The sequence below is a fragment of the Glycine soja genome, chromosome 16 (genome assembly GCF_004193775.1).
Source record: "Glycine soja cultivar W05 chromosome 16, ASM419377v2, whole genome shotgun sequence".
Taxonomy (NCBI): domain Eukaryota; kingdom Viridiplantae; phylum Streptophyta; class Magnoliopsida; order Fabales; family Fabaceae; genus Glycine; species Glycine soja.
The window spans coordinates 38187370-38200068 of NC_041017.1; the positions used below are offsets into that span (position 1 = coordinate 38187370).

Sequence of the window (12699 nt, forward strand, 5' to 3'; positions counted from 1 at the left end):
AAATAAATAATAAATCAATTTTTGTACATGCACATATAATGCAAGTCACGTATTCTTAGGGTTAGGCAACAGTTTCTTTAATTTTTCGTTAATACAATGATTACAAAATGATTGAATGGCCAGTGACAAGGAATTAAAAAAAAAAGAACTAAAACTAAAATAAACTGAATAATTTTCAATACACAGACTATTATCTATTTTATGTCTTCAGCAAAAAAAAAACAATTATTTTATGCATTTATTTCTTAAATCTACCAATATGATCAGGTGGAAGGTGCTTTATGTGGAAGAATGTAGTCTCCTGGATATGAAGAGTAATAAGTTCAATTATATCTTCATCATACAACTAAAGATGACACGTGTAAAACTCCTTGTTGGGGACAAGAATTAAAAATTAACAATAACATTTTAAAATAAACTGATAAGGGAGGAAAAAAAAAAGTCTAAGATAGACATTGTCAATAATAATTAATTATTTCATTCAACATTAAACTTATACAACATTATTGATTATATTTGGTGTTAGAAATATGCTTTTTATTTTCAGAAAACGAAATTACTAATATATACTTATTTTTTTTACAAAGAAGTATTTTATCAAGTTATAACTTCAATTTCTTAAAATTCATCAAGATTATAACTTGCTAAAAAAAACCTCTTTTAAGAGAAAGTGCATGTGTTAATAAATTCTTGTAGAGTTTGCTAATATATTGTTTTTAGAAAAATATTTAACAAATTATAACTTTGGCTTTCTTAAAATACACTTAAGATGTAATTTTAATATATTTTTTTTCTAAAAAAATTAGGTATGTTAGTAAATTTATTTAAAAATTAAATATACTAACACTTATCAAGTATGGTTAAAATGAGTTAGATATATAACATACATGACTACAAAAGAATTTCTCTGAGAGAGGGAGAACATGACCACCTTGTTTTCAATACCATGAGATTGGCATAAAATTATCAGATAAAGTAAATAGTTTAATGTAATCTTGCTGTTGACTTGCAAAAACAGCTAACAAAACCGTAGTATTCTCGTAATACGATGTGACATATAATTTGACCTCTTTTTTCAATTCCTTGATCTCTCTATTTCTGACTTAGTCCTCTGATCCTTTCATCATTTTGGTAGGAAAAGTTTTATTATTTTAACTCGCATCACATTTTACACCTTATGACAAATATTTTCTGTTGAAAATTCTGACAAAATCTTTGTTCAATTAAGCCATATTCTGCATAACGGGTGGGTTCTGATTATGGGATCTCACATTCATGGGTTTTAAATCGTACGATAAGATTAAATAACATACAAAAATAAGTAGTGTTTGATTATTGCCAGTGAATGCTTTGTAAGCAAATGTTAAGCCATAAATTCCGCTTGAAGTCAACTCTATGGTGCTAAACATAAGCATTGGGTATTTAGTTTATTCATTTATGTTTTAAGGTTTAATAACAGGGATGCAACTCGCACATCTGGATACATTTGAAGCTATGGGAAAGACTTGCATAATTAAATGAAACTATTATTAATAAACCATGCTTGAGTGTTTGCATTGTTGAGGTGTTTATAAATGAGGATTCCAACAAACATTTTTTCTTTGATGATAAACTATTATTAATGAAAATATAGTGCCAATTAAATGTTTGCATTGTTAAGGTGTTTATAAATTACCATTCCAACATATTTTCTTTGATGATAAACTACTTGTAGTCTTATACTATATTTATGGGCATTAAATCAAATATGTTTTATTCTCTATATAGTTTGTAAAAAAAATTTATTGTAGTTTTTATATTTTAACATTGAATATTTTGATTTTTAAACCTTTATTAATCAGTATTTTTAGTCCCTCGGGACAGACACGTAAGAAATAATTTAAAATTACATGGACTAAAACTATAAATTTCATAAATTATAAAAATTAAAAACATTTTTTTTCTTGTTTTTATCAAGTGATAAATAACACCTCAAACGAATCATACTGAAATAAGAGAAATTCAAAGGTTTTATAAATACAAGACTATACAGTTAATGATAATTTGAGGAAATTAATTGATACTACCTATACCCATAAGATACATATACTTTTCGGTAGCCTATTACTCAAGAACTCAATAATTAAGTGTACTTGACATGAAAAGAATTACCTACATATATAGAGTTTTGACCGGTAATAGATTCTAACTAACAAGAATGTTAAGTGAAGTATCATCATGTGAAATATTATAATATAAGAGTCATCGAGAAGTCGACAATTAAAAACATTATATGATAAAGTTGTCTCTTAGTAGCTTTTCTTCCAACATTATACATTGCATTGCACATCTTTGACTCATCAAATATAAGTCACTTTGAAGACGTTCATGCCTAAATGCTAACCCATAATATCTAAATCCAAAGTCAAATTAATACGAAGACACAACATATATACATGCATAAAAAATACCATTAAGTGCAAACCCAATCAACAGTTGCATAATGAATAATTATCATAACAAAGTTTGCTGGCTGGTCAACTATATGCATATATATCAGTATGAGTAACGAAGCTATGATGGAATCATTATATATAGCCAAAACAAGCTTGGGCTAAACACAAAACTCCACCTAGTTATCAACTTCTCCTTTTCATAAACCTTTTCAAAACCATATCCACCATGACAAGCCCTCCAATAAGTTTTGTTTTAGCAATAGCACTTTTGGTGCTATTATTCTCAAAACCTTCTCTCACAGTGTTTGTAAGTATTGATTGTGGATCCTCAGAATCTTCCATTGATAAAAACAATATAAGATGGATTGGAGATGATGACTACATTCAACATGGAGAATCTCATCAGGTCTATTTGGGTTCTAACCCATTGAGCACTCTGAGGGTGTTCACAAATAGAAAGAAGAATTGCTATTCCATCAGAGTTGGAAAAGGAGAAAAAATTCTTACCAGAGCAAGCTTTTACTATGGCAATTACGACGACAAATTCTCTCCACCCGTGTTTGATCTTCAGTTTGATGGTAACTACTGGGCTACAGTCAATACCTCAAGTTATTATTATGTTGATTATGAAGCAATATATGTAACAAAGGGAAACTTCACCAGCATATGTGTTGCTCAAACAAGGCCTAACCAGTTTCCCTTCATATCATCCCTTGAAGTGCGCAGCTTGGACCCCAAAATGTATAGTCATGTTGATTCCAATCATGCATTGATTTTGAAATGGAGATATGCTTCTGGTGGAAATCAGACTATAAGGTATTCGGAATTACAATGCGAATATACTCACCCTTACTCAAAATTGGATTTTAGAAGTATATATTATGGTATTTAAACTCAAAATTTGAATTTCCCACTCTCTGTATAGTATATACAAGGAATTAAGGATTCCCTTATTTCAAACTAGCAAGTTTAATTACTCATTTGGTATGTGGCTACAAAAAAATTCCTTTAATCTATATACTTAAAAAGTCCCTTTGCAGCACATATCATTTTAATCCTTTGTCTTTACACAAATCATTTTAATCCCCTTTTGTCCCTAGAATGAGAACTATTAAGTATTAAAAATCGTATGGGTAAGGACTAATATATATGGGATATTTTTAAGCAGGAATCAAAGGCCAAAGTTTTTGTAACTATAGAATCAAATGAATAATTAAACTTTAGTTTAACATTTTAATTATGGAGTTGAAATTTTTTCTTATGAGATAAAATAAGCTCAAAAATTAGTTTAATTGATTTTCAGGTAGTATATAAATATTTTTATATTATTAACCAATACAAATCAAGTTAATTATGACTGCTAAGGTAATTATTAGTTATAAAAGTCAATAAAGCTATCATGTTTAATAATTTGTGATTGCACAACAACATAAAAGCTCTACCCTATTTGGATGTATTTAAATTAAATGATATTTGGATGTATAACTTTAATTTGTTGTATAGTATATTTTCAAAAATAAAAATGTATCAAGACTATACATGAATGTATAACGAGATTTAATTCAGTTGATTGAGCATGATAAGTGAATTATTGTAAATCCTTTGATATTGTCTTCAATTCCTACGGATAAAAAACACTATACATGAATGTCCATTTATTTGGTGCTTGACATTGTTATTGTTGCATCAACCGGAATATGCTAGGTACCCAGATGATGTTTTTGATCGAATATGGACGCCAGCTGATGGCATAGGGCTTTCTGAAGTCAAGAGTGAGGCATCTGGCATTGACATTAGTACAGCAGAAGATCATCCACCAGAAGCTGCACTTGAAAATTCTATTGTTTCCTCAAGCACTAGACAATACATGCAGTTCATCAATAGGCTTCCTACAAAGGAACTTCCTATTTACATCACTGCTTACTTCTCAGAAGTGATGAAAAGTGCAGTTGGCAAAAGATCCATTCAGATGTACATAGACAACAAGCCCTTTTTAAGTCCAATAGTTCCTCCTTTTGGAAGCGTGAAAGAAGTGTACATCACCAACATGACAGCTTCAGCAGAGACTTCGTTTGTTTTGCAGGCTTCAGAAACTTCCACCCTTCCTCCTATAATCAATGCTGTTGAAGTTTATACACTAAGTGACACATTAACTGCAGGAACTGATAGCAGAGATGGTAAGTATGTTTATATTGCCATCAAAATATTGATATATATATATATATATATATATATATATATATATATATATAGGGAGAGATAGAGAGTGTATCAAATGACAAGTCTTCCTAATATGATAAATGAGAAGTTGAGAACTACAAATATAAATTAAAATAATTAATATTAAAAGAAAAATGCACATGACTACTAACTAACTTTTACTCCATGCATAGTTGTTTGACTCGATCAAATTTATAATTCTCATCTCACACAATAAAAAGAGCTTTCACTTCATGTGCCTCCTATATAGATAGATAGATATAAAAGTTCTAAAAGTTGACTTGATTTCTTTTTCTTTTCTATTAACATAGTACTTACACTTTTGCCTTTGTGTTTTCTTTTGTCAACTTAGTGGAAGGTTTGTTACAACTGCAGTTGGCATTTGAAGTGCTTGTGGAGTGGAGTGGAGACCCTTGTCTACCATATCCGTACAACTGGGATTGGATACAATGCACCACTGATGTCAAACCTCGAGTAATTGCATTGTAAGTTGATATCATTAATTTCTTCCAAATAATGTTTTGAAATTATGTACACTCGCTGCTAATTTTTATTTTATTTTTATGTATATATGATTGAAAAACATAGGTATCTTAGTGGTTATGAACTGCGAGGCACACTTCCGGATTTCAGTTCCATGAATGCACTCGAAACCATGTGAGATACTTATAAAACTCAGAAGCATGATTTATTCCATCTTTTCTGAGATGATCAAAGAATCGCTTTCTAATTAATTGATAAATTAAATTTCTCTGAATTGCAGTGATTTTCACAACAATACCATGGAAGGCCCCATTCTTGATTTCCTTGGTCTCCTGCCTAACCTCAAGACACTGTAAGCTTCATTCTTATATACATTGCTGTTTCAACAAATGCAACACATGCTTTGAGTTCTATGCATTGAAATTTTTTCCAATTCTTTGGGCAGGAATTTGTCTTACAATAGGTTCAATGGTACCATACCCGCATCTCTACAAAATAAAAACATTGAGCTTGAGTAAGTTGATTTTTTTCTCTTCTTTTTTCATAATGAGCAGATACAATAGATATAAACCTTTTCATACTGTTGTACATTTTTTTACTTTCATTTCCTAATTTTAGTACAACAAACAATTGCCTCTCGGGAATGAAGTGTCAGCCTCTCAGTGACTTCCTAATTCCACCACCACCACCACCTCAACCTTTTTCAGGTGATGAACAAAATATTCCGTCACCACCATCAGAACTTCATGCTGGGGATGAACCTTTGGGAGCTGGAAGTCTGAAGATTAATGATCTGAACATACCATTCATAGTAGCTATGCAAACTTTGCTACCACTGCTCTTCATTAAATTTCTATGAATGCGAAAGTTTTGTTTAATATTTATTTTAATCTTCATGAAATGATCATACAAGCCTTATACTGTGTGTGTCTTCTAATGTTTGTTTCCAACTAATTTCTTTTAATTTGTATATTAGCATGTGTATTTGAATGACTATATGTAATGCTACAAGTGATCAGTGTGCCGAAAGTTATGATCATATTGAATAACGAGTACTGATTATTGTAAATTCCAAATTTGTCTCACAAGTGGTTAATAATGCTATAAGATTCTTGAAATGTCTAACAATAGTTAACCACTTGTGAAACAAAATTAAACATATTTATATATGCTGGGCTGGTCCTGACATTTATGGCCCTAAGATGAAGTAATTGATGGGGGTTCTTTATATACAAGTATTATAAAATATAAACATATGTTCCATTAAAAAGTTAGATATGTAATTTCATTAAAATTATATGTTTTATTACATAACAAAATATTTTATCTACTAAAAATACACACAAATAAAAAATATTACATATTGATAGACATTTAATTTTTTTTTGGAGGAAATTAAAATTTTGTAAACTTTCATGTTTGGGTAAGTTAAATTTAAGAATTGCAAGCCTTGAAAACTCTTTTTCCCTCCTCACGTTAAAGTTTATTTTTGGCTGCTTCAGTCACGGTGTCTAGTGTTGTCGCCCCTAGAAACAATCCTAGAGCTGGGCCTGTATATATGGGATTAAATGTGTCTGCTAGGCACAAATGGCTATTAATGCTTTTGAAATTATATGATTAGTTGATTGAGTTGTTTTCTAGTAACCAACCAATTGTACATATCCTGTACCTGTTCTCAATCAAGCTCAAGTTGATTGTGGTATTTTAGAGAAAACACAGGATATAGCCAGTGTGTTATTTTGTTTTACCGTATTAAAACTTTGTGATTAATTTAAACTTCTCAAATTTCAAGATTTGTTAGTTCATTATTTGCATGAAACATTTTATACATGTAAAAATATGTATTAGCTGCGAGAACTATCTTGGTTTTGCAGAGATATGCTCTGTTGCCTTGTGCATAAGATCAGTTTTAAAGTTTTCAAAATTCATATATATTGCAACATTTTCATCAAGTACTATATATATGAACAAGAAAATATGTATAATTGTAAAAGCACGGAGAACAAAAAATTGTAACATCCTATTTTTTATGAATTAAATTAAAAATGTTTTTTTAATCTAAAATAAAGAGTTTTTTAAAAAAATGATGAGACTTTTGTAATTAAATAAATAAAGAGAAATAGTTGTATTGAAATAATGATTTGAAGAAAAAATATATTTGATTTATTGATTTGATGAGAAATAAAATAAAATTTCTTTTTATAAAATAATAAAAAATAAATAAATAGAGTAAATGACAGGCTATATCCTAGGTCATGTTAGGTCATTTTTTAGATTCAGAGTGGTTTCTCTCTCATTTTCCCTTCTCCTCCTCCCAAGGCTCTCTCTCTTCCCATCGCATACTACCAAACCTGTTTCAGAAAAATTACGATTTCGGACTCAATTCACTGTTGGATCGTTGTGAAATTTAAGAATCAGGTTTCCAACTCAATTCCTGAAGAAACCCAAAATTATCTCAGTAAAACTACTACGACCCCGGATTCGTTAATCATTAGATTGTCGTGAAATTTTTATATACGGTTCGTGACTCATTTCCGCAAGTCTTCACCCTAGGGATTTGAAAATAATCTCTATGGGGGGAGAAAGATGCATCGCAGGTACGACCATGGAATGAAGGCTTCAATCCGTTCTCTTTCTCTCTAATGTTTGAAATCCTATCCGTTAGAGAAACTTGAGGAATTTTAGGAAATCGCTAGTGCTATCACAATACACACTTGAGCCCGTCTAGAGGTAAGATATGAGTTTATCGCAATTAGAATTAGAATGAACAAGTGTAGGGATCCTTAGAAGATTAAATTGATTTATTTTGAGATGTTTATTAAATTATAATTTTTTGTTTACAATTATAAATACAATATTATCATCTTTTACGTACCAATTGATGTTCTGATAAAAATTGATTGATAAACTTTAGTGCTCTTGATGTTTTTAATGTTTTGACCCATGATTTTGATATAATTGTGTGAAATTATTTGAGGGATTTTTGGATTCATGCAGACCTCATTTTTCTTTGGATACGTGGCCTGTTTATGCTATGCTCTCTTCTTATTGCTTGGAACTGTTGGATTCCGTGCTTCTTTGCTCTTTGTCTATCACCACATTTATGGATCCATTAAGTGTGGCGGTGTGTAGGCATTTTGTGCTCCCAAGTCTACTAGAGCTTTTGTCTTCATTTCACAGGGCATTCAGTAGAAAATTATAGTAATTTTGCAGTATTTTTACATGCATGTGTGTAGCTTGTCAGAATCGATACAATTGTGGAATAACCAGTAAATTTATGGTGCCATCATGGATCTGAACATGAATGTACCTGTAAATATACTTTGAAATAAAAATTGGTAACTTATGATTAACACATTGTTAATTGATGATGCATCAAACTGTAAAAAATTCTTTAGTATTGATACGCTATGTGTCTGTTAAGAGTTTGATTGGTACACTGTCATGATTGTTTAGAAGGTTAATTAAATTTTAAGTTTCTACAAAATATTATATTTTTGTTTTTAGCCCTTGTAATTTTTTTTGGCCATAAAAATTGGTAACTTATTTTTTTTAGGTTTAGTTCCTCTCCAAGTCTCTGGGGCTAAAATTGATGAATAAAAATAAATGTCACACTAAAAATGATTAAAAATACTTATAGGGACTAAAAATACAAATAAAGTTTTTAGAGGTCTACATGACAATATAATCACTTACAATTCCTTATTTGATGCTTTGTGCAAAAATTGTCATCTTGATAGAGCAACTGCATTATTCAATAAAACTGAAGACCAGGGAATTCAGCCAAATATATTACACATATACAATATTTATTGATGGGCTGTGTAAAGGTGAAAGGCTTAAGGATGCATGATGAGAATGAAGGTAGTCAACAATGCACAAGAGGTTTTTCAGGATCTCTTGATTAAAGGCTATCAACTTGATGTCCCGTTGTATACTGTTATGATCGATAGACTTTGTAGAGAGGGTTTGTTCGATGAAGCATTAGCCTAATTTTGTTGTTAGGCTAATTTTGATCGATGAAGCAATAAACTGTCTTGGAGATCTAGAAGTATCACGTGTGTGTGTGAAATTTTAAGAACAAGGGAAGAATATAAAGTGAGTTTTTATTAAAATGCCAGGAATTCTTTTTCTATCCATCTTATTCCTTTAAATGGCCCGGCAACATTGATGAATCCATGCCATGGGTTGCATACGTAAATATAGAGATACACATTTAGGGTGTGTTTGGTTTAGAGGATAGAAATAGAAGATTTTTTTTGTTTTATTAAAGTGTAAAAGATGTGAGTTCCACATGAAAAGTACAAAATTTCTCTCCTAGTTCCCTCCTCCCATCTTAAACCAAACACAGCCTTATATGACATTTTGCTGCTATTAGGAATGATTTCAGGAATCTCAATCCCAAAGCTCTTCCAAGGTCTTGTAAGGCCCATTTTCTGATACAAAAGTTATTCCGCGATACATCCTACGCTGCGGAATCTGGCTGAATTTCTGTGATTCCTCTTGGCTCAGTTCCCAGTCAAATATGTCAAGGTTTTGTTTCATCCTCTCCTTGTTGAAGCTTTTCACAATTGCAATTGCCCCTTGCTCATATATCCATCTTAGTGCAATCTGCATAACAATGACATTGCCCATTGCAAATATACTTATAGTTTTCTTTTGAACCATCAACTATAAAAAAATATATTTATATCTTGAGTTGAGTAACCATGCTAGCACAAACTTACACACCCATAAATACTACTCTCATTCAAGTTAAAGTTATTGGATAGTGCTGCTGAAACTTGTTCTAAATGGTCAAGGTTGAGCATACACCTCAGTTTATTTTTATTGAATGGTAGAAATAAAGAAATGTTACACTTCAAATATGTACTTGGCTAAAGACATGAAAAAAAGAGTAGAGACTAGAAGATCTTATTGCCATTATATTTTGTTATAGATTTTGAAATTCATGGTAAAAAAAAGTAGAGTTGTAATGGATGATGATTTAAGACTGAGATACTAAGAGCACCTGAGCCATGCTCTTCTGTCGTTCACAAGCAATTTCCTTAAGGATTGGGCTCTCCATAACTGCATTTGTACCATGAGCACTTTTGTAAGCTCCTAGTGGTGACCATGCACTCACATGAATTCCTTTCTGCTTGCAGAATTCTTTGAGTTTCCCCTGCTGCCATGCTGGGCTCATTTCCACCTAAAACCAATGGAAGGAATCAACACCGCCAAGTGTTTCATTGCTGCGTAAATATCAACCTGCATGCAATTGCTAAAACTTCATACCTGATTGACAGCAGGAGGGATGGTTGCATTTTCCAGGAGCTGGCTTAGCTTTTTGATGCCGAAGTTGCTAACACCAATAGACTTGGCTAAGCCCAATCTGTAACACTCTTCCATAGCCTCCCATATTCCTTTCATGTCAAAGGAGGGAAGCACATTCTCCTTTAATATATTATGGTACCCTTTGGCTTCAGGTTTCAGCCTCACTGGCCAATGAATCAAATAGAGATCTACATACTCCAATCCCAACTTCCTAAACAGTTTTGAGGAAACTTATAATTACATAGGATGCAACCAGAGAAACAAAGTATAGAATAGATACAAAATAGATTTAATTACTCATTTGGTTCCTATACCTGCATAATCTTTACGTTTTAGTCCCTACACATTTGATGTGATCAATCATACATATACTTTTTAAAACGAATTAAAATCTTATTATAATTTGTTTAAGTTCTTATAATTTTGAACATCAGGGATTAAAACGAATTAAAAAGTGTATGTGTAGGGACTAAAACGAGTAGTTTTTAGGTGTAGGGGGTAAAACATAGAGATTGTACAAATATAAGGACCAAATGACAAGGGGAATGTGGGGGGAATCCATGAAATGGATCCGGGCTATTGGTGCTCTCTCAGCTGACCCTGTCAGTCATTTTATCCAATTCTGTAATGGATTTGGTGCAGGGAGTAAGTACAGCAGGGTGTGTGGGTGGTGGATAGCTTTAACCCTTACCATTTGGCAGCACAGGAATTCCTTGCTTTTCAAGGGGACCCTTTTTATCCTCATAGAGTGATGGATGAGGCTCTTTTCCTTGCCTGGTCCTGGTTAAAAGCTAGAGACAAAGGCTTCAATACCCAATTTAATCACTGGTCTACTAATCTACAGGAGTCATTTGGCTAATTTTTGTATTTCCTTCTTGGTAGGGGCTTGTTTGGGATTATGTTTGTTGGGTTCTGCTTTTGGAAGGTGGCACCATAGGTGTCTTGTAATACTTTCTTAAGTACCTCTGGTACTGAATAGTTTTAATAATAATACTATATTTGCCTTCCAAAAAAAACAATAAGGACCAAATGAGTAATTAAACATGATATATACTTACTGCAGGGAGGTCTTAAGAGCTGGAACAACAAGGTCAGGATGAGCATCAGTGGACCATAGTTTTGATGTGATGAATAATTCCTCTCTGCTATTTATGAGGCCTAGCTCTAAGGCCTTTGCCACAGCTTTGCCTAGAGACTCCTCACTTTCATACAGAGAAGCAGTATCAAAGTGTCTGTAGCCAACCTCAAAGGCATCAATAAGGATGGAGGTGAGAGCTTCATGTGATGGAAGAGGAATTGATGCGGTTCCTAGGCCTATCACTGGCATCTTTTTCCCTGAGTTTAGTATCACTTCTGGGATTTTCTTTGCTTCCATATCTTCTTTTGGGTCTGCTGATACGTGTTGAATGTTGTTAGTATATATGGAAGTTTTATCTAGTAAGTCAATTGTTTGTATCCACACGTTATGCTATGCCTACGTAGAAAACTAGAAACATGGATTAATATCTGCCAAATTAACTGAATTTTCCCCCTTCGCATTTTTGTTTTGAGGCTTGGACACAACTTTTTTTTTTCCTTTATTTATTTGGTTGGTTCGTCATAGGTCCAAACTTTTTTTTTTGTTTGACCAAGTTTTTAAAAAAATCGGTTGATTTATAAAATATATTCACGGCAAATTCCAAGTTTTCAGCAATGTATATCTATGTATTTATAAAATATATTCACGGCATATTCACTAGGACAGTGTTTGTAGAAATATTGTGCATTAATTTTTTTCTTCCAAAATGCCGTGATAATTGTCTAGATTACTTAAATTTCACATGTTTCATAAGGTAATTAATCTAATTTTACCTAATTTTAGAGTGTTGTTTTACTCATTTTTATCTTAGCTTGGTAAATATTAAATTTTTATTATAGACTTAGTTTCTTGGGTTGCATCTAATATTTTTTGTCTACTTTTTGTAAAAGTGGAAAAACTTTAGAGCTATTTTTTTTTTTTAACAAAAAGCAAAGTTTGATGTAGTTAAGCTTAAGAGTGGAGCTGGAGCTCAATTTGGCAGCAAGAAAAATGACTTCTTCGAGCTTCAGCTAAATTTTGGAGCTTAGCTAGTTTCTGGTTTTTTTTTTTGTTTTTTTTTATTTTAGCTTATTTAGAATTTTAAACTCAGTTAAAAGTCACTTAAAATAGAACTTTTGGTTCTTATATAAATAGGGTTGACTGTCATTTATGGGGAGATATATACTT

The 12699-nt window shown here is 31.8% G+C and overlaps 2 protein-coding genes across 2 annotated transcripts; one reads left to right on the forward strand and one right to left on the reverse strand.

The window, feature by feature from the left end:
• The first annotated feature begins 2598 nt into the window (after positions 1 to 2598).
• On the forward strand, positions 2599 to 6190 carry LOC114390445 (uncharacterized protein At1g24485-like). Its single transcript, XM_028351186.1, has 7 exons — positions 2599 to 3251; positions 4140 to 4612; positions 5008 to 5140; positions 5244 to 5312; positions 5419 to 5490; positions 5584 to 5652; positions 5757 to 6190. The coding sequence occupies exons 1-7, from the start codon at positions 2662 to 2664 to the stop codon at positions 5995 to 5997; spliced, it is 1647 nt and encodes a 548-aa protein (XP_028206987.1). The 5' UTR covers positions 2599 to 2661; the 3' UTR covers positions 5998 to 6190.
• Positions 6191 to 9226: 3036 nt separating this feature from the next.
• On the reverse strand, positions 9227 to 11910 carry LOC114390590 (methylecgonone reductase-like). The gene is made up of 4 exons (XM_028351382.1): positions 11513 to 11910; positions 10416 to 10665; positions 10150 to 10329; positions 9227 to 9749 (listed from the first exon to the last, which is right to left on the reverse strand). The coding sequence occupies exons 1-4, from the start codon at positions 11827 to 11829 to the stop codon at positions 9534 to 9536; spliced, it is 963 nt and encodes a 320-aa protein (XP_028207183.1). The 5' UTR covers positions 11830 to 11910; the 3' UTR covers positions 9227 to 9533.
• Positions 11911 to 12699: the final 789 nt, after the last annotated feature.

What these genes read in the sequence shown, in the direction of transcription:
- LOC114390445 (XM_028351186.1), top strand. Translation starts at nt 2,662, where the DNA reads ATGACAAGCCCTCCAATAAGTTTTGTTTTAGCAATAGCACTTTTGGTG. An exon ending in GGTGGAAATCAGACTATAAG is followed by an intron (nt 3,252 to 4,139) that starts GTATTCGGAATT and finishes GGAATATGCTAG; the next exon opens with GTACCCAGATGATGTTTTTG. An exon ending in AATAAAAACATTGAGCTTGA is followed by an intron (nt 5,653 to 5,756) that starts GTAAGTTGATTT and finishes TCCTAATTTTAG; the next exon opens with TACAACAAACAATTGCCTCT.
- LOC114390590 (XM_028351382.1), bottom strand. Translation starts at nt 11,829, where the DNA reads ATGGAAGCAAAGAAAATCCCAGAAGTGATACTAAACTCAGGGAAAAAG. An exon ending in GCTCTTAAGACCTCCCTGCA is followed by an intron (nt 10,666 to 11,512) that starts GTAAGTATATAT and finishes AAAACTGTTTAG; the next exon opens with GAAGTTGGGATTGGAGTATG. An exon ending in GACAGAAGAGCATGGCTCAG is followed by an intron (nt 9,750 to 10,149) that starts GTGCTCTTAGTA and finishes ATTGTTATGCAG; the next exon opens with ATTGCACTAAGATGGATATA.